General features: G+C 50.7%; 7 protein-coding genes across 7 annotated transcripts; 3 read left to right on the forward strand and 4 right to left on the reverse strand.

Annotated features, from left to right (window-relative positions):
* Nucleotides 1–3,091: 3,091 nt before the first annotated feature.
* On the forward strand, nt 3,092–4,240 carry SEPMUDRAFT_110149 (uncharacterized protein; the record flags this gene model as incomplete). The annotated part of the gene is made up of 2 exons (XM_016900829.1): nt 3,092–3,359; nt 3,402–4,240. The coding sequence occupies 2 exons, from the start codon at nt 3,092–3,094 to the stop codon at nt 4,238–4,240; spliced, it is 1,107 nt and encodes a 368-aa protein (XP_016759032.1).
* Nucleotides 4,241–4,618: 378 nt separating this feature from the next.
* On the reverse strand, nt 4,619–6,730 carry SEPMUDRAFT_150865 (uncharacterized protein). The gene is made up of 3 exons (XM_016906445.1): nt 6,581–6,730; nt 5,417–6,455; nt 4,619–5,363 (listed from the first exon to the last, which is right to left on the reverse strand). The coding sequence occupies exons 2-3, from the start codon at nt 6,351–6,353 to the stop codon at nt 5,020–5,022; spliced, it is 1,281 nt and encodes a 426-aa protein (XP_016759033.1). The 5' UTR covers nt 6,354–6,455; nt 6,581–6,730; the 3' UTR covers nt 4,619–5,019.
* A 490-nt stretch (nt 6,731–7,220) lies between these two features.
* Nucleotides 7,221–9,166, forward strand: SEPMUDRAFT_157993 (uncharacterized protein). Its single transcript, XM_016907759.1, has 2 exons — nt 7,221–7,431; nt 7,491–9,166. The coding sequence occupies exons 1-2, from the start codon at nt 7,252–7,254 to the stop codon at nt 8,820–8,822; spliced, it is 1,512 nt and encodes a 503-aa protein (XP_016759034.1). The 5' UTR covers nt 7,221–7,251; the 3' UTR covers nt 8,823–9,166.
* A 28-nt stretch (nt 9,167–9,194) lies between these two features.
* SEPMUDRAFT_49224 (uncharacterized protein) lies at nt 9,195–9,689 on the reverse strand (the record flags this gene model as incomplete). The annotated part of the gene is made up of 1 exon (XM_016909102.1): nt 9,195–9,689. A coding segment is annotated over one exon (495 nt), but the record flags the coding sequence as incomplete, so codon positions are not given.
* Nucleotides 9,690–11,249: 1,560 nt separating this feature from the next.
* On the reverse strand, nt 11,250–13,268 carry SEPMUDRAFT_150869 (60S acidic ribosomal protein P0). Its single transcript, XM_016906446.1, has 4 exons — nt 13,041–13,268; nt 12,027–12,972; nt 11,728–11,841; nt 11,250–11,551 (listed from the first exon to the last, which is right to left on the reverse strand). Exons 1-2 carry the CDS (start codon nt 13,212–13,214, stop codon nt 12,199–12,201), a joined length of 948 nt encoding a protein of 315 aa, XP_016759036.1. The 5' UTR covers nt 13,215–13,268; the 3' UTR covers nt 11,250–11,551; nt 11,728–11,841; nt 12,027–12,198.
* Nucleotides 13,269–13,869: 601 nt separating this feature from the next.
* On the reverse strand, nt 13,870–16,466 carry SEPMUDRAFT_70480 (NAD(P)-binding protein; the record flags this gene model as incomplete). The annotated part of the gene is made up of 5 exons (XM_016909906.1): nt 15,798–16,466; nt 15,372–15,552; nt 15,088–15,217; nt 14,575–15,005; nt 13,870–14,492 (listed from the first exon to the last, which is right to left on the reverse strand). The coding sequence occupies exons 1-5, from the start codon at nt 16,293–16,295 to the stop codon at nt 13,870–13,872; spliced, it is 1,863 nt and encodes a 620-aa protein (XP_016759037.1). The 5' UTR covers nt 16,296–16,466.
* Nucleotides 16,467–16,985: 519 nt separating this feature from the next.
* SEPMUDRAFT_110153 (NAD(P)-binding protein) lies at nt 16,986–18,768 on the forward strand (the record flags this gene model as incomplete). The annotated part of the gene is made up of 5 exons (XM_016900830.1): nt 16,986–16,989; nt 17,170–17,651; nt 17,713–17,889; nt 17,954–17,963; nt 18,083–18,768. 5 exons carry the CDS (start codon nt 16,986–16,988, stop codon nt 18,766–18,768), a joined length of 1,359 nt encoding a protein of 452 aa, XP_016759038.1.
* Between the last annotated feature and the right edge of the window lie 277 nt (nt 18,769–19,045).

Below are 19,045 nucleotides of genomic sequence, written 5' to 3' on the forward strand. Positions count from 1 at the left end.
GCGGGTGGTCGGTCGGGTGCTGCGCTCCGGGCTGCGGTGAGACTCGCTCAGGCCCAGGCCCTTGCTCTCCCAATTCTTCTATACACCCCGCCTCGCACGAGGATGGACGGGACCACACGAAGAAGGGGCAGGAGAAGGAGAAGGAGAAGGGAAAGGGGAAGGGAAAGGGGAAGAACAAGGAGATAACAACAATATCATCATCAATATACCTAATTCCATCTCGTACAGTCTCACCGATTCCCTCGGGATCATCTACGATCCAGTCGACGGCCGCCAGGGTTGAGAACTAGGTACCGTACGCAGCTTTCGATGCTAATGCTAATTCTAGTCACTGCCTCCTAACCAAGAAACACTATGGATAAATACAGCTCAGACTCTCAGATGAGCTAGAAGTAATCAAAGCGAGCATCATGATGATATTGATTGGTGTCCACATTCCGGCCCATCCTCCGGCCAGAACTACACCACTGTAGTATGTACTACAGTGCTGGAGAGAACAAATGGAGAGTAGTTCGAGGACCGTAATTAGCACGACCCACTCTGCTCATAGGGCGTGGCTGGCCGCTGGCGTATCAAAGTATTATTATTATTCTAGGAGGTACCTCCAACGGTATACAGTATAAATGGGCAGTCGGTAGGACGCTCCACGAACAAGGACGCCCAATCGGTTCTTGCTCCTCTTTCTGCAAGTGTCACGACACTGGATGGAGTGGCGGTGGGAAAGTAGGTACCTAGGGAGCCAAGCAAGATAAAGGCTGTCAGCCACTCAATTGTGTCGTTGGCTTCCCGGCTGTCGGGCGTCGCGTCGCGTGGGAAGCTGTCAAAAACTGCATTTTCACGCTAGAAAAGGCACGTTTGGCACGTTTGATCGGCATCTCACGAGCGCGCAGGCGTACTATTACCTTACTACTAGTGGTATGGTTAGTGTTTCCCCGGCGAGAGCACGATCGGCGTGGTTGGTTGGTACATTAGGTTGGTTGGTTACATAGTCGGTTGGCTATTACGATTGACTTCACTTGTTACAGCACTACCTTACTGAGAGAGAGGGGGGCAGTGTGGTATAGGTATGTACATGTAGCTACATCGTACCTACCTAAGGTAGGTACGTATGCTATCTGGAGCGCAGTCACCCTGCGACACAACATGTCCCGTCAAGAGCAACTTGAACACACACCATGACCCTCCTCTACCTACAACAACAACAGAGCACTCCGAGGATACATGTAACAACACTTCACAGCGACCAATCACCGACTCTCGTCCTCGGAACACAGTGATGGTATGTCTCAAATGCAAAGGTAGTGAAACATTGACCTCGAGGCTTGTGGGCGATCAAAGGAAGATCAGTAACGCAGGCAGAGGCTGACTGAGATGTAGGAGATGCAAAAGCAAGCTTGATATCTGCTGGGCCAATCGCCTTGGATGTCTGCAAGACCGATCCGTCAGGCCATTGTGACCAGCCTGGTCGCCAGCGTGTAATCCAATGTTCGGAAAAAGCTCGACATCCTGCGAGCAGACCTGAAGATCTGGCAACGTGGTCCATCCAGAAGTCCAATGGGCTGTAGCACACCGAGCATGTCCGGGTACACCAACACAGTGAGGAGAAGCTGACGGCAATGAGCTACGCGCCCATTGAGGCACTTGCGGTGGAAACGACAGCCCGTCGAAGGAGCTCTTTCATACAAACGGAGACTGCCATGGCTTCCTGGAGCTGCGTCGTCCACGGTCTATCCGAATTTCGGACCCGATGGCGAGCGATCATGCTTGGACATATGCCAGAGATGCTTCCGCCTCACACCGTCCTGATTCATGCTTCCCTTCGACCGAACCACCTGCCTCTTGTACCACAGGCGTGTACGTCGTGGACGGAATAGCCCGGGCAACGACGAAGAAACAGCGGTACCTCTCGATCGGACTGCCTCGGATCGTGTGCGAGCCATGGGAGTGCACATGAAGCATCGACTCCACACCACGAAAGCGGCCATCTAATACTGCAACGAGCGGAACCACCCATGGCTCCTTGTCAGTCCACGATAGGAGAAAGTTCGTACCGCCCGTGTACTGCCTGGCTGCCATTCTGGTGAGGCAAGGTCGGCACCTATGCAGTGTATATAAGCACCTTGCGCCACCACCCCCAGTCGCAGAAGAAAATGACTGCTGCGAGTGTATGCCTGACGTCCTGATTGACGACGACGAGCGATGGGACATCACTTGACGAACGCGACCAATGTCAATACGAGTTCACCGTCGAGAAGTGGCCACTCTCAGCCAGCAAGTCACCGTAGCGAGCACATTTTCCCACCACAAGCACAATCGGCATGGATACATGTAATGCACTTGGTTGCTTCATGATGCAACAACATCTACCTCGTGCCCGACATGCTTCAGCGTGCGGACCGGTAGTAACACCGTGGTCAGAGTGCATGCTGGTCCTCTGGTTGAGCAGCGACCACTATGGCTTCCAGACGCGACAAGATGTGGTCAGGACCACCGTTGTTGAATCGGAAACCCTTGAAGTCTTGCAACAATGACAGCTTCATGTTGGAGTGGACATTGAGATCCGTGGGCTATTGATTAAGCGGCTCCTAACAGTGCAATGTAGCCGTAGAAAGGTGGCCAGGTGTTCCAAACCTCGCACTTTTCTCTGTCATAGCTGATTGCTGTGTGCTACGTCAACACTTCACTCACTGCAAAATATTTTACGAGACTTCCCATCAGTGAGACCACCGGAAATTCCATCCCATTGTGGCCAGTTTTCCTCTGGCTGCCAGTGACCGGAGCACTGCGGCCGGCACAGCCATCATACAACCGCCATTTGCGTCCTCTTCGACCACTGTACCTCCCCAGTATCATGATTGTGACGCACTGCGTATTGACGGAGTCTATAAAAGAGCACCTCATGTTTCGTTCAGCGGTCGGTCAAAGGCAATGCACTCTTAAATTCCAAGGCCATATTCACTTCAGTTCCGGACCAACTCACACATTATCAGTACCTACCTCTGAACCAACGTCAGCCGATTCTGAGATCTCGGGCATCAAGCAGAGCCACATACACACAACCTTCAAGAACACCATTTGCAACACTCAGATCATGGCTGACACTACAGAGCCACATACGGAGGAGCTCCGCAATATGGCCTCCCCCGAAGAAGAAGAAGAAGAAGAAGAAGAAGAAGAAGAAGAAGAAGAAGAAGAAGAAGAAGAAGAAGAAGTTAGAGAAGAAGAAGAAGAAGTTAGAGAAGAAGAAGGGGGAGACCGAAAAAAGCCCAAGCCCCTGAGCGCCGCCCAGATCGACTACGCCATCAAGCAATTCGACTGGACAAACCAGAAAATCGACCGCGCCATGGGTCCAGGCACGGGTAAGTAGCCTTGTGTAGTTTACTTTGAACTCGACCTTACAGACGACTACTACCATCATCGTCATCATCAGAAGTGTACTAATAATTCTCTCTCTTCTTTTTTTTTTCGCTCTGCTCCAGAAGTCACTTGGTCAGACATCATCGCCCACCAAGTCCCCCGCTCGCTCGCCATCTCTTCTTCCTCTTCCTCCCCTTCCTCTTCCTCTTCCTCCTCTTCCCCCGTCACCACCGATAACAACAGCCGAGAAACCCCTTCTTCCCAACAAGTCCTTTGTTCACTTTGTCTCCAACCAACGATTACACGCTACTACCGCCCTTGCGTTTTCCTGCGCCAAGTCCGACTCCGAGCGGTGTTTCGGTGCTCGAATCCGACGTGTGCGAACCGGTTTTGGGGGGGTATGCGGAAGGGAAAGGGGAGTGTGGGGTTTGAGGGCATGGAGGAGGGCATGGAAGAGGGGATGGAGAAGATGGGGGAGAAGATGGGGAAGAAGATGGAGGAGGTTGGGGAGGAGAAGAGAGGGGAGTGTGTTGAGCAGGGAGAAAAGAAGGAGGAGGAGGAGGGTGGTAATGACGATGATGATGTGAAGGTGGAGGTGAAGGAGGTCGAGGAGGAGGAGGAGGAGGAGGAGAAGAAGGAGACCGAGGAGGAGGAGGAGGAAGTGGAAGAGACTGGTGAGAATGAGAAGAAGGAGGAAGTGGAAGAGACTGGTGGAAATGAGAAGAAGGAGACCGAGGAGGAGGAGGAAGTGGAAGAGACTGACGAGAATGAGAAGAAGAAGACCGACGAGGAGGAGGATGACGAGGCGAGAGCTTCGTCCTTGGCCAAGTCTTTTGAGGTCATGTCTTTGGAAGTTAGCTCTACGTCTCTAGTAGTGGAGTGAGAAAAGTAAAAGGGCATGCATCACTTTTGCTGACGCAGAAAGACGTGGTAATGTTTAATAACTTAATCACTCAAATAGTAATAATAGGGTAGGGTACATAGGTATCTTACCTTGGCAATAAATCTATACCTAGCATAGAATATCTGTATCTGTATTGAATCTTATGCAATACATGTCCCTTCCTAGCAGTTATGTTTGTAGAGTGAGGTATATGCCCGCAGTACATCAACATGTCGGGTACATATACCTGACACTGTACACAGAAGACGTGACGTCAAGTATCAATATACATTACTACCTTACCTACCTTAGGTAACTAACATGAGGAGGCACCTGGTAGGTACATACAGGTACCTAGGCAATCAAGTTCATGCTCCAGTCAATTCCTTCAAGACATCCAATAGATATCTAGAATTACCTAGATACCTACCTACCTACCTACCTACCTAGGTATGATACAATACATATGCCACACACACACACGTAATATGTATATGTTGATCGCAACCACCAAAAACCAAAAGATACCAGCAAAGCATAGACTTGGCCAAAAAAAAGGTAAAAAATCTCTATACTATGGGAGCATGCCGAGTCTGCTCGATCGATGGAATTAGGATGAAAAACATACCGCTGCCGAAATGGTCGAGACTGCAGCTCGTTTGTGTAGAGGTAGCGGCAACTCGTTCAATCTCTATCCCATGCCCCGGCATGTCGTGCATCATAAATCTCGTGTCTGTCTCTGTCTATGCCTGCCTGCCTCCGCACATCATGGGTATCGTTTACTGCGAGGCACACTGCACTCTTTCACCACCGCCCATCTCGTCGTCATCTTCATCAGTGGCACCTCTTGCCAGGCGCTCGCCCTCTTGTGACGGGTCGACCTTTTCGAGTGCATAGTCTTCGGTCATGGCATCGGCAGGTGGGATATTCTGTGGCTGGCGTGGAGGAAGGACACTCTCGAGAGCCTTGATCTGCTCGGGCGCGAGCGATGTCGGGTAGCCGTCTGCGTCGGGTGGGCCGCTGAGGCGCTCGGGGAATTTTACGTCGAATTGGACGTAGAGATTGCCGTGGTCGTGGTGTCTGTATGATGGCATTCCTTGCCCGCGGATGACCTTGACCTCGCCTAGAAATTGCGTTAGCGGATGATGCAAATGTGAGTGTGATGAAGGTGCTTACCTGGTGAAACCACCTCTCCGGGCAGAATCTCCACCGTCAACCACCGATCGTCAAGGTGCTCAATGTAGATGGCACCACCCGCGAGAGCAGTCAGAAGATCAATCTCGGCGTGGTAGAAGAGGTCGTCGCCCTTGCGCTGGAAACGTGGGTGCGGCTTGCACTCAATCTCGAACTGTACATCTCCAGGCTGCACACCAGGCATCTGGTCGCCTTCGCCCCGGAAGTCGATCTTGGTGCCGTTTTGTACACCACGGTCGACATGCACATGCAGCACCTTGCGCTCGATGACCGTCTTCTTGCCGTTGCACTGCTTGCACTTGTCCTTCTCTCGGATCGACTCTCCCTCACCATTGCAGTCGGGGCAGACGGTCTGGAAACGCTGAATCATCGGACCCATCTGGCGCATCATCGTCTTCATACCGACACCATTGCAGCCGGTACAGGTCTTGACTGCGCCCTCCTTACCACCACGCCCATCGCACTTGGAGCAAATGACGGACTTTTGCAAAGCGAGCTTGGAGACCTTGCCTTTGTAGACATCCTCGAGCGAGACCTTGTGTACATGGTGGATCGTCCGCGCCTTCTTGGGACCTTGTTCTCTCATGCCACCACCAAACATGCCACCGAAACCACCACCTCCGCCGCCTCCGAAGAACTGTGCAAAGAGATCCTCGGCGCCCATGCCGCCCGGGCCTCCTCCACCGCCTTGTTCCAGCCCCTCCTCACCATACTGATCGTAAATCTGGCGCTTTTGCGGATCTGACAGAATCTCGTATGCATGTGAAATCTCTTTGAACTTTTCGGCAGCTCCAGGGTCGTGGGCGTTCTTGTCGGGGTGGTGCTTCAGAGCGCCTTTTCGGTATGCCGTCTTGAGTTTTGCATCGTCGGCATCGGGGGAGACGCCCAGGGCATCGTAGTATTTGGTTTCTCGCACCATGGTGAGGCGAAGCGCGGGGTACGATTAGGGTTGTTGTGGTGATGTTGTTGGTCGACAATCGGGATGCGATGCGGGTAGGACTTTGGCGAGTGGAAGTCGAAGCTGAAGGCGGGAGATGGGGTCAGCACATGCTCGCCCTAGCACGCACGCAAGTGATGATTCGTCGCAGCGGAGCAGGCAGTGTCTCGGCAATGATGAAGTTGATGTTGAGAGGGAGTTTCACATACCGAAGCAGGAGTGGCTGGTTTTTACAGCAGAGACACGTCTGGATGGGAGGATGAGTAAGGTAGTGTGAGTAGCAGTTATAAGGCTTGTTGATATTGTGCCCGTCAGTTGGTGATTTTATGCAAGAAATGTGGCAGTAGCAGCAACAGTAGCACTTGGCCTGCGTCGGTCTCGTCAGTTCAAAAAGACATGCGCCAAAGGGTCGACAGGCATCCGGCGGAGCCACCCGCTTTCTGGCCACTTCTCTCTCCTTCCACGCCCATTCCTTCTTGGGCAACTCTTCTTTCGATCGTAGTAATAACATAAGCTGTATAGGTTACACTTATGTAGGTACATTATCATTATTCATCGCTGAGCTCAGCATATCGATGTATGTCCGTGATTGTTGGAGCACAGAATAGCAGTCCCGTATGACCGACGCCATTCCCACCGCCATACTTATCGTCCCATGGCCTCACTGCCTCAGGCCGGGCGACTGAAATGGCCCATGTCTTGGCGGTCATGTTCGACTCAGGTCAGGGTACATGGAGAATCTAGCTCGGAGTATGACGAAGTCTTTTTTCTTGTACACTACCGGTATACTACATGTATACATCCTCCTACATCCATAACCACCATCGCCCCATATACCCCGGCTCCCAAGGCAGATCCTTCACGCATCCAATAATCTCCAATGCGTCACCCCTTTCAATGCATCTTGCACGCCCGAGACCCCACCGATGTTGCAAGTGAAGGCTTCGTGGTCGTCGCCTGCGGACCAAAGCTGGTCTCGGTGAGCTTGGCCTCCAACGAGCTCATCTCCGAGTGGCCGCAGACTCCACAAGTAGGTGACGGCGAGAGTGACTTCAAACGTGTATTTGCTGCACAAGTCCACCTTCACCCGGAGACCACAACATGCTGAGTACCCTGTAGGAGAAGTCCGCTCTGGCGCCGGTGATTAGTGAAGTGGATAATGGAGAACGACCATCGAAGAAACAAAAGACGAGCCACGATGCTCCCAAGCTACCGCCCCAATCACCCAATGTGATCAAGCTCATCGCCACCCCCAATAGCCGCAATGTGGTGGCTGTGACTGATGACAAGTGCATCCGAGTCTTCGAGGCGCCAGAAGGACGACTGACCGAACTCAGCTCGCGGCCCATGCCAAAGCGACCATGCGCTGTGCAGGTTCTGCCGGACAACGCGACCATTCTTGTGGGCGACAAGTTTGGCGATGTATACTCCTTGCCACTCATAGCGGCAACGATTGACGATGTGCAACCGGAAGGACGAGAGACGGAGCCACCCGCAAATACGCCTTTTAAGCCGTCCGCGAGCGAAGCCACAGTTCACAGCCAGCGCAATCGACAAGCGCTGGCTGCACAAATGAATCAGAAGAACTTCACGCCAAAGAAAGAGGTTCTGAATTTCGAGCATCGGCTGGAGCTGGGTCATGTGTCCATGCTTACAGACCTCAAGTTCTTGACTCGTGAAGTAGAGGGCAAGCAGCGAGGGTATATTGTCACCGCAGACCGAGATGAACATATCCGGATCTCGAGGGCTCCCCCTCAAGCTCACATCATCGAAGGTTATCTTCTGGGACACAAAGAGTTCGTGAACCGAATCTCCCGAGTTGGCCACAGCGATCTTCTCGTCAGCGGAGGAGGCGATGATTGGTTGGGAATCTGGAATTGGCAGACCTTCCAGCTGATGAAGAAATTCGACTTTAAAAGTTTGGTGAAAGAGGTGGTCAAGGATTCCGAAGCAAAGATTGCAGTGTCCGGAATCTGGAGTTTTGACGTACAAACCAGCTACGGAACCGACTGTGTCATTGCTGTTGCTTGCGAGAGAGTCTCGGCTCTTTTCTTCATCTCGAGAGCAGCGTTGGAACAAGCCCCGCCAAAGTCGTCCGATGAGTCCTCACCCTACAGCAAAATGGCCTCCACTACGGTGCCATTACCAGCCGCGCCGCTGGACGTTGCCGCAATCGGAGACCAGCTACTAGTGTCTGTGGATGTTCGCATTGATGGCTCGAAACGACTGGGTTCGGTGGTGATTGGTGTAGACGACAGTCCTGAAGTTCCCGTCCGATGCAGTGCTTGGCAGCCCGTTGCGGAGAGCTTCGACTTGAATCTAGTCAATGAGCATCCTTCACTGGTGACAGAGTCGAACGATCAGGAATTGGATGCTTTTCTGTATACCGTGGCAAACCTGAGGAAGCGGAGAGATGAGGAACAGCAGGACGCTGCCGCCGAAGAAGAGTAGTGATAGTGACATTACTCGCAGTCGTAGAGAACGATGAAAAAGTAAACCTCTGCATTTGACCTGCCAATAGCACAACCCGCAGAATGTCCTCACGAGGTATCTTTACAGACATGATAATAGAGGAGAGTATGATGCTGCAACGGAAACCAGATAATGGCCGAGAAACTTGACAAGACTGGAGAAACACTCATTATTAGGTACGTTGATATGCAAACAAAATCAATCCCCAATCCAACGCCTGCGCTTGGGTATCTACTACGAAGAGTTCCAAACCAACAAAACGCTACCAATATCCACATGACGAAAAAGAAAAAAAATCTCTCTTACCCACCACCACCACCAACAAGACCCACACCCTTCTTCTCACACCCTTCACCTCCCATTCAACAACCACGGAATAAACCGATCCACATCCCTCTCCCTCACCTCCCCCTTCTCGACACTCCTCCCCTTCCGATCACGACTTCGATACCCACACCCCCCAAACGCACACTCCCAAACGCCATAACCAGGCCAAACCTCCCCCGTCCCCTGGCGACTCTGTCGACTCGGCAATCCACAATCACATTTCGGATTCTCTCCATGAACCTGCCACGTATGCCAATCGCGATCGAGGGTATTCGCTCTTCCGCGTGGACAGCGCGTGTTGGTGCATGGATGATAGGTTCGGCCGGCGCGCGAGTTGAAGACGTTGGGGTCCGAGACGATGGAGGTTCGACGCGATCGGGGGCCGCCGCAGGTTGTGCAGGGGTGTTCGGAGTCGGTGGCTTTGAGGGGGGAGGTCGGCGTGGGGATGTCAGGGTGTTGGGCTTCGGGGGTGGTCGAGTCGGGGGAGGGGGAGGGGAGGATGTCTGTTGTGGAAGAGGAAGGTTAGAATTTTTGGTCTTTGCTTCTTTTCTGTTTGTGAGAGATCGATTGGGGAGGGACTGACCGAGGTAGCTTGTGATGGCTGTGGTTTCGAAGCATGATGCTATTGTTTCCATGTCTGCTTCTTCTTCTTCTTTCCCTTTCGGGATTTTGCTTTTCGGGATTGTACTTTTCTGTCTTTCGTGTACAATCTCCTCTTCTCAGGTGTATCGCGTTTGTCCTCTCCCTCTTTCTCTCTTCGCTTCCCCTCTCTATCCGACACCAACAAAAGCCCCTCGTCGTTCTTTCTTCTGTCCTCTTCTGTCTGTAGCGTAGCGTAGCGTAGCGTAGCGATCGTAGCGTAGCGAACGTAGCGTAGCGAGCGTAATCTATTTCCTCCTCTATCACACCAAATCAAAAAAGAACCAAAAAGAAACCAACCAAACTTTTGATATGCGAAGAAAAACCCAAAAGGAATTGGGAAGATGAAAAAAGAGTAGTTCCGGCAGTTTTATATGAATGAAGATACTATCTACCTACCTACCTGACCTGACCTAGTACCTCCAATGTATCCACAAAAAAAATCTTCCTTATCTCTCTCTCTCTCTCACTCTCTGACTGCTTACTTTTTTCTCCCAAAGGAACCAACCCTGTCAAACCACGCGAAACCGTAAACTACCATACATGCGTTCCAGAAAAAATAAAAATTGTGATGAACCAACAACCCAACCCAAACCCAACCCAAATCCAACCCCCCTGGTCCTTTTCCGTGTATGCCGAAAAATGAAAGAAGAAGAAAAAGCGAACCGTGCTAAACAAACACCACTTGTGAACCCAGTCCCATCATGTCCCATGTCCCATTGACATAAAGAACCCAAACCGTGCACACACACACACACAGACGACAGAAAAAAAAAGCAAGTCTCTACCGTACCTGTAGAGTTGGGTAGCAACAAGTTACAACTACCTTACCTAAACAATTTGGAACTGTAAGAGACTAGACTAGGTACATGATGATGAAAAAGACTGTGCACTGTGTAGACACTAGAGCACTAGACACTAAAAAAGAAACATCCAAGATCCCGGTTTTCTTTTGGGCTGCAACGAAGGGAAACCGAGAAAAAAAAGAAAATTGGCGCGGTCGTTCATTCACAAACACAAACAAAAGATAAGACCGGGGGGTTTACCTCCTCCTAGTCATTGGGATGGATGGATCTTTTTGGTAGGATTTTATTTTATGATGATTATTTATTCTCGGAAGATGCGCGCGCGCGAAGTTTTGCGAAACACTACCTACTTTTTTTCTCGTATTCAAGTATGTTTCATATCGGATGATTGGCGTTTGAGATTGGGGATTGTTGGGATTGTTGGGATGTGTTCCCCCCCTCCCCTCCCCCCTCCCCGGGTGTGATGATGAGTGATTTGAGTGAGATATGAGTGATGTGAAGTGATGGATGATGATGATGATGACACAATATCTTATGATACATGTACATGTAGTGGCCGTTTCATCGGCTCGTCACGATGCGGGAACGCCGGAAATACCTCCTACACAGAGTTGAAGATGGAAATGTTCGGATTGGGTTCACAGGGACAAGGATATATAGTTTTTGATATGAGCTAAAGTCATTGTGGCTTGGCAGACTACATTGAACCTTGCGCTCATCATCGGAGGACTTTTACCGCGGTTGTTGGAAGCACAGCTCTGAGCTGAATACAGAAATTGCACGAATGCTGCAGGACGAACCGCTGCTGGATCTTCACTGCATTGGGACAAAAGCCATCACGGCATATCGAGGCGGTATCAGTGGACTGGGATCAGGCGTAGTGGAGAGGACTCAGGGCAGTGGTCGTTACAGAGCATTTGGTGCCGAGTGAAATTTCTGGAGAAAAGGTCAGCACGGAAACCGCGACGTGACGATAGGATCAAAAGATGCGATGAGGGGGTCAATCAGGAAAAAACTAGAGTTAACGTGCCTGCACTTGCTTGCGCATGAGGAGTTTACATGTATCATCATATAGGAGTGAAGGGGCAAGTATTGGAGTGGGTGGAACGTACCATCTTGTTCAGAGTATTCTGCTACACCAGCTGATGAACGACGCAGGCTTGGGCTGTGTTCTCGCAGGTCAATAATGCTGTCAGGAAGATGATCTGTGGCACGGATGCTACTGTCTTTTCGCAAGTCAGCACATGGTCAAGAGGCTTCGTCGTGAGTGAAAGTGTGCGAAGGCGGACTGTATCAGAAGTTGTATTAAAGTTGTTGTTGCGGTGTTGTCTTCTTTCTTGTTTCCAAGTAAGAGTTAAAAGGTTCTCATATCATGTAAATCGAGGGTTGTGAGAGATGACCAAGAACTCACCAGTATGTGTCTCCAGCAGAGGAAAGTGTCACGGCAACACATCGCAGCATCACATTGGAAAAAAGGTTCCGCGGCGGAAGTTGTGCTTTCATTCATAGTCGGCTGATCTGAGCCGACACGCAGTATGGAAGACCACCTCTTTGCAATCATTCGTGATTTTCCGGCGACACGCTTAGTCGAAGAGACCGAAACCCATGTCTTCGTCCTCAGACTCCTCCTTCTCCTCCTCCTTGGCGGCCGCGGCTGGGGCAGCGTCGCCACCAGCAGCAGGGGCCGCAGCAGCTGCAGGTGCAGCAGCGGCGTACGCATCGGGGTTGGCGATGCGGTCCTTGAGCTCGTGGATGGACTCCCACTCGTACTCGGTCTCGATGGCGATGGAGATGGCGTTCTTGTAGCTGTTGACCAAGCTGTGCACAACGGATGGCAGAGTTGGGTAGTTGGTGGCAAGCGAGATGGAGGTGATGGCCGTGATGGCAGAGCTGAAAGCCTTGAGCAATTGGCTCTCCTCAATGTCGAGAACAGAGGCGTCGAAGGTCTGTCCCTGGTCGTAGATCTGAGCAATACTCATACCGTAGGTGAAAGGAGAGATGTTCAGCATGTTCAGGAGGGTGGCTTCGGAGGCTCCGACACGGCTACCAGCCTCGGCGACCTTGACATCGGAGGTAATTTCAATGGTACCACGAGCGATCTTGGTGGGGACACCGAGAGCCTGGAAGAAAGAGGTCTTTCCGGGTTCCATACCAGTGTTTCCGGCTGGGACGTACACATCGGCGGGAGCGACGGCACCAGCACGGGCAGGGGCGGCGACACGGTTGTCGAGAATCTTCTCACGGGTGGCCTTGAGGTCGCCGTTGGTGAAGATGAAGCCGACGTTGCCCTTGACGTGAGGCAGAAGACGCTCGTACTCGGGGAAGTCGGGCATGAAGGTCTTGAGCGCACGGCGGACCTTTTCAGCGGTATCAGTATGTATCCTGCACATCTCGCCTCTTTTCACTGCTTGTTCATGTTCCATACCATGGTGTTCTTGCCCATCAGCACGACACCCTCACCACGCAGCGACTGACGGATCTCGTGCATTTGCTGCGACGAGACATTGTCGACGGCGACGATGAAGATGGTCTTGTACTCCTCGAGCAAGCCCTTGAGCTTGTCGAAGTAGCCGGCCTTGTTTCCAGTCTTGCCCCCCATGTCTTCGGTGAGATATAGGCTGTTTAAGGACTTTGTGGTGGATTGGTTGTTGGTGGTAGTGAAGCCGTGAGTAGTGAACGCCAGAATAGTGAGGTTCAATTTTCGTGGGTTTCTTGGCATTGGTATTGCTTAGTCATCAGCTTGAGCTCACCCCATTGATCGTTGTTGAAAGTCCGTACCCGACCCGAAGACGTGATTCAGCGAAAGAGCATTAGTACCACCCTCCTGGACGACTTCTTGAGAAACCGTATAGACCGAGTCATACTGTAGGCAATCGCAAAGAACACGTCTTACCAGAGAACCGGCAAAGCAAGCACTTCATGAGGATCGCGATGGCTGGGACACTTAAACAATACAACGCCTAAAAAAGGCCAGCTTGTGCATCGGGACAAATTAATGGAGTCTCCAGATTTGACCTGATTGTATAACCTGCTCTCGATGAATCGCGACGTGACGAATGGTTAAAGAGGTCACACGAGGAGATTGTAAAAACAATCACGAGTTAACGGACTTGCAAAAGGCTTCATCGTTCAGAAGACACTACGCAGACGTGGAAGAAGATGGAAGAGAAACAAGTTTCACTCATATTCAAGTACCCAACTCCAACCCAAGAAAAACCCCCTTCATTAAAGATAGAAAAAAAAACAAAAGTCACCTAAACCACCCCCGCCCCACCCCTCTGCTGCAACCCCCCCTTCTCCCTCCCCATCTTCCCAAAACACCTCCTATACGCCTCCCGAATTTCCAACACCTCCAAATCCTTCCTTCCCTCCTCACATTGATACTCCCTCACCTTCTCCACCAATTTCCCACTATCAAGAGCACAATTACTCCTCCCAGCCACAATCACCTCCGCCTGCTCCTCCAGCGAAAAATTCTCCCACGCCAACCCGGGCTCCACCAATTCCCGATACAGCTCCAACACCTCATTATGCGAAATCGCACCCGGGTTAGTAAAATTATAAACGCCTTGCTCGCGATGCTCGGACATGGCGATGATGATGGGGAGGAGCTCCGGGAGAAGGGAATGCGAGTTGGGAATGTTGACGATTTTTTTATAGGCGAGAATTTTCGTCACGAAGGATCGAGGATGGAGATCGGAGGAGACGGGCATGCGGAGGCGGAGGACGAGGGTGCAAGGGTAATTTTTGAGAAACGTTTCAATGGGAGCTTTGGTGGCGCTGTAGAAGGATCCGGTGAAATTTGCTGGGTCGGATTCGGTGAAGGGTGGGGAGAGGAGGGTAGAGTTGTCGGGGGTGTATTGGGAAGTGTAGATGCCTTTTTTTTCGGAGTGTTTGTTAGTAAGTCGGAACTCTGGGCTGTTGTTGAAAAGAAAAAAAAGAAAAAAAAAAAAACTAACATCCCGTGCCCAACACCGTACAATGCACCCCTCTCTTCTCACACTCATACGAAAGCATCAACGTCCCCAACCCATTACTCTCCATCGTCTCCAACTTATGACTCTCACACCAATCCACATTCGGCCTTCCAGTTTTCCCCGCACAATTGATAACATGCGTAGGTTGAATTTCGTCCAGCGTCTTTCGTACGGCTTCTTGTTCGTGCATGCGCGTGGTTGTGCCGTGGACGTCTTTGCCTTGTTGCCGGAGAAGATCGATGAGGAGACTGCCGATCCAGCCGTGGGCGCCCCAGATGAGGAAACGGTTGGGGGTGGTGGTGGTGGAGGAGGAGGAGGACATGGTGGTGGAAGTGGAAGTGGAAGTTGATGTGGAAGGGGGTTGTTCAGTGAAAAGGGTAGATCGAATTGCAGAAATCATGAAGAAGTTGGTTCTTGCAGAAGAAGAAGAAGAAGAATCTCAACTCCAGGTACCCTTTCGCTCGCTAAGTATACTACGCTTTCTGTAAAAGTGACAGGTTGCAAAAAAATGTTGACGTGCACAAAGAAAAAGCAAGGGATATATAGATCAAATCATCACAGCAAGGGGAGTCGAAATTCTTCGTGTCACACCCCCCTCCTCCTCCCTCCTCATTCTTTTCTTTCCCTTTTCATTTCCGTCCCTGCATTTGCATCACATAGGAATACCTTGGCCGTTTCGTTAGTTCATGTGTCATAACAGTCCCATCCATCCATCCATCCATCCCATCCCGTCCTTTCATTCAGAAAAAAGGGGGAAAAAAAAACTTACGAAATAATACCTCCAATCGCAAGTAAAATCCCCACCAAACTCCCATCCGTCAAAGATTTCCCCGAAACAATCCACCCCATAGCCACAATCGAGCACGTCTTGAAATGTCCCACGACAGTACTACTCACAGGACCAGCTTCGTGAATAATCACGAATTGCGAAAGATTGATCAGACAAGCCAATAATCCACTCTTTTTTGATTAAAAAAAAGAAAAAAATATCGTCAGCCATGGCACATGTTTTCTGTCCTTTTCAAAGCGAACAGCGAAAAGCGAACAGCGAAAAGCGAACAGCGAAAAGCGAACAGCGAAAAGCGAACAGCGAAAAGCGAACAGCGAAAAGCGAACAGCGAAAAGCGAACAGCGAAAAGCGAACAGCGAAAAGCGAACAGCGAACAGCGAAAAGCTCAAAGCGAAAGAAAATAAAAACAACTCACAATCCCAATCAACCCATAAACCCCCCACCCCACATCCCTCCACACAGTAACATCATCCGCCACAGGAATCACATACAACATCACCAAAACGCTAACCGGCGCTTGATTCATCAACAATTGCATACTCGAGCATTCCAATTTTTCATGATACCATTGAATCCACACCGTATACAATGAACTCGCCACAACTCCCATCATCGCAAATGCGACTCCCAAGGGCGTCGTAGTCGTTGTCGTCGTAGTCGTAAATCGTTCTCCTCCACCGTCATCGCCCTTGGTAGGATTACTAGTAGTAGTAGTAGTATCAAACCACGAAACAACACCCACGCCAAAACAAACCGGCGCCAAAGTCCAAGCCGCCCTAGCAGGAATTCCTCGTGAATAAAGCGCAAAATTCAAAATTGCAACGCAAGGCGTTAACAGCACGCGAGCGACTTGGTAGAATTGAATGCTGGAGTAGGCGAGCGAAGCATTGGGGAGGACGACGTTGCAAATCATGGCGAGCGCCAGGGGGAGCAAGGTGTAGGAGTCGAGTTTGATGGGAGTGAAAAGGGCGAGGCGCGAGAGGAGGAGGAGAAGTAAGAATGTGATGAGGAAGTGGAAGGCTGCGAAGGTTACTTGGGTGTGGCGGAGGGAGGGGGTTTGGAAGATGCGTTTGTTGATGAAGACCTAGATTTGGGGGGTTTGGGTTGTGAGAAAGATGTTTTGGGGCCTGAATTTTTTGGTTTTTTTTGGGAGATTTTTTCTTTTTTGGTCTTGGGGGGATTTTTTCTTACAATGGCTGCTGTAGATGCGGTATTGACGCACGCGCTGATCCAGAATCGATTACTGAGACCTTTGGAGGAGGAGGAGGAGGAGGAGGAGGCGATCATGGTAGGAGGTGGTGGAAATCTATCCAGGTCGAGATTGTCTTGATCTTCTTCTTGTTCTTCTTCTTGCTTGAGAAAGGACTGAGCCTCTTCATAGTCGTCAATAGATTCTCTCTGCTTCTTTTCTTGGTCCATGGTCGTCAAGTGATGTGTGCTGTCGAGAGAAGAATAAAAAAAAGATTGCGTGTTTGCAAATCTAGCACATGCATGTACTTTACGCCTGGGACGCGTCGACTTGACCACACACACACGTTCTCCTCCTTACATTCCAGAGATTAAGAATGTCTCCCTCCCTTGCGATGCAAAGACGCCACCCATCATGGGTATGTGATGTACCTCATAGGCTGCCCATCTGGAAAAATCATGATCGTGGCTTTTCTCAAACCATACTCGGCGATTAATAGATACCATGGAAACAGTAGCAACAGGATGGAATTCGAGTGGTGAGGAAAAAGAACCCTTCCCCCAGTCTACTCATCATTCTGGGCTAACACATCCAACAGGCCGTCTGGAATCGCGCTTCTTCGTCGACGACGGCTGCTGGAAAGATGCTCCCGTACTGACAGGCCAAACATGTTTCGAACCATTGCCGGATGTTCGCAACATACTGGTGACGGGAGGAGAAGGCTTCATTGCCTCATGGTTGGTCCGACATTTAGTCACCAAGTACGCCGACTTCTACAATGTCGTCTGCTTCGATAAGCTGGACTACTGCAGTTCTCTGAACAACTCGCGCATGCTCGAGGGACGACGGAATTTCCGCTTCTTCCACGGTGATATTACCAAAGAATCCGACGTGCTCAAGTGTTTGGAAATGTACCAAATCGACACCATTTTCCATCTGGCGGCGCAGAGCCATGTGGACTTGAGTTTTGGCAACTCCTTCACTTTCACCCACAATAATGTCGTGGGTACGCATGTGCTGCTCGAGAGTGCGAGAGTCATGAAGACGATCAAGAGGTTCTACCACATCTCCACAGACGAGGTATTCAGCCATGTGACGACACAGAAAGGGAGGAAAAAAGCGGTACTGACACGATGCGCAGGTGTATGGAGAGGTTCCCAAAGGGGAGGCAGAGTTGCACGAGGACAGTCCACTGCATCCCACGAATCCCTACTCTGCAAGTAAGGCTTGTGCCGAGATGATGGTGAGGGCGTATGTGAAGAGTTACGAGTTGCCGGTGGTGATGATTCGATTGAACAACGTGTACGGTCCGCACCAGGTAGGTGACGCACACGATTGCATTCACCAGGATAGGCTGGCTAACTCTTTTGGGGGGATTTTAGTTTCCAGAAAGTACGTATCTCTTTTTTCCCCCAAAAGAAAATAAGAATAAATGTGAAGAATAAAGGGAAAAAAAAAGAAAGACGGACGAACAACTGACTGACTGATTGACCCTCTCCCTGCCCCTCCAGAAATCATCCCCAAATTCATCAATCTCCTCCAACGTAACAAACCTCTCTACATCCACGGCAAAGGCGACAACTCTCGCCGCTATCTCCACGCGGGCGACGCAGCCGACGCCTTCGACACCATCCTCCACAAAGGCAGCATTGGCGAAATCTACAACGTCGACTCGAAGGACGAGATCGAAAATCTCCACTTGGCCAAAAAGCTCTGCGCAGCATTTGGTATCGGAGAAGAAGGCTTTGAAAGTCGCATCCAATACACGCGCGACCGGCCTTTTAATGACTGTCGGTATGCAGTCAATGGGGACAAATTGGCGGCGCTGGGATGGAAGCAACGAGTCGCGTTTGAAGATGGTTTGGCGCAGTGCGTGGATTGGTATCGGAAGTATTCGACGTGGTGGGGGGATATCGCGAATATTCTGACTCCATTTCCGGAAATCAGCAGAGGTGTTGATAAAGCGGTTGGAAATGGAGGTGGTCTTGAAGCAGAAGCAGGAGGAAGAGGAGGAGGATTCTCAGGGGGACCCCCTGCTGTGCAGTTGCAGCAGCAGCAGCAGCAGCAGCATGTCGTGCAGGCCGAGGTTGGCGCGGAGCCTTATAATCCGTCGTGTGCAGGGAAGAAGCTGGTGAATGGTTTCGTCGGTAAGAAACGCAAGGCGGACGCATTAGATGAGGTGGAGTTACTGGAGTAGACACGTCGACTGCGGATAAATGTCCGGCTCCGATATACCGAGCCTCCAAGGTAAGGTAGATTTCAAATGCGAAATTGTTTTCCGCAATTGCCAATACCAAGACTACCAGGTACTCCTATATACTTCTGACCTTATAACCGAACACGAAGAGCAACAGCTAGTCTTGGCCTGAGATATCACGAGATGTTTGTTGTTGTTACCAGGTCAGGTACCTATTGTTGTTGTCGTTGTCATTGTAAACAATCCAATCTATCAGGTCGATACCCGATGTTTCACA

Source organism: Sphaerulina musiva (genome assembly GCF_000320565.1).
Source record: "Sphaerulina musiva SO2202 unplaced genomic scaffold SEPMUscaffold_8, whole genome shotgun sequence".
Taxonomy (NCBI): Eukaryota; Fungi; Ascomycota; class Dothideomycetes; order Mycosphaerellales; family Mycosphaerellaceae; genus Sphaerulina; species Sphaerulina musiva.

Bases quoted from the DNA above. Each gene is read 5' to 3' on its own strand.
- SEPMUDRAFT_150865 (XM_016906445.1), bottom strand. From the start codon at position 6,353: ATGGTGCGAGAAACCAAATACTACGATGCCCTGGGCGTCTCCCCCGAT. The intron at 5,364-5,416 runs GTAAGCACCTTC...CGCAATTTCTAG, and splicing joins CGGAGAGGTGGTTTCACCAG to GCGAGGTCAAGGTCATCCGC.
- SEPMUDRAFT_157993 (XM_016907759.1), top strand. From the start codon at position 7,252: ATGCGTCACCCCTTTCAATGCATCTTGCACGCCCGAGACCCCACCGAT. The intron at 7,432-7,490 runs GTATTTGCTGCA...AGTACCCTGTAG, and splicing joins GCGAGAGTGACTTCAAACGT to GAGAAGTCCGCTCTGGCGCC.
- SEPMUDRAFT_150869 (XM_016906446.1), bottom strand. From the start codon at position 13,214: ATGGGGGGCAAGACTGGAAACAAGGCCGGCTACTTCGACAAGCTCAAG. The intron at 12,973-13,040 runs GTATGGAACATG...ACCGCTGAAAAG, and splicing joins TGATGGGCAAGAACACCATG to GTCCGCCGTGCGCTCAAGAC.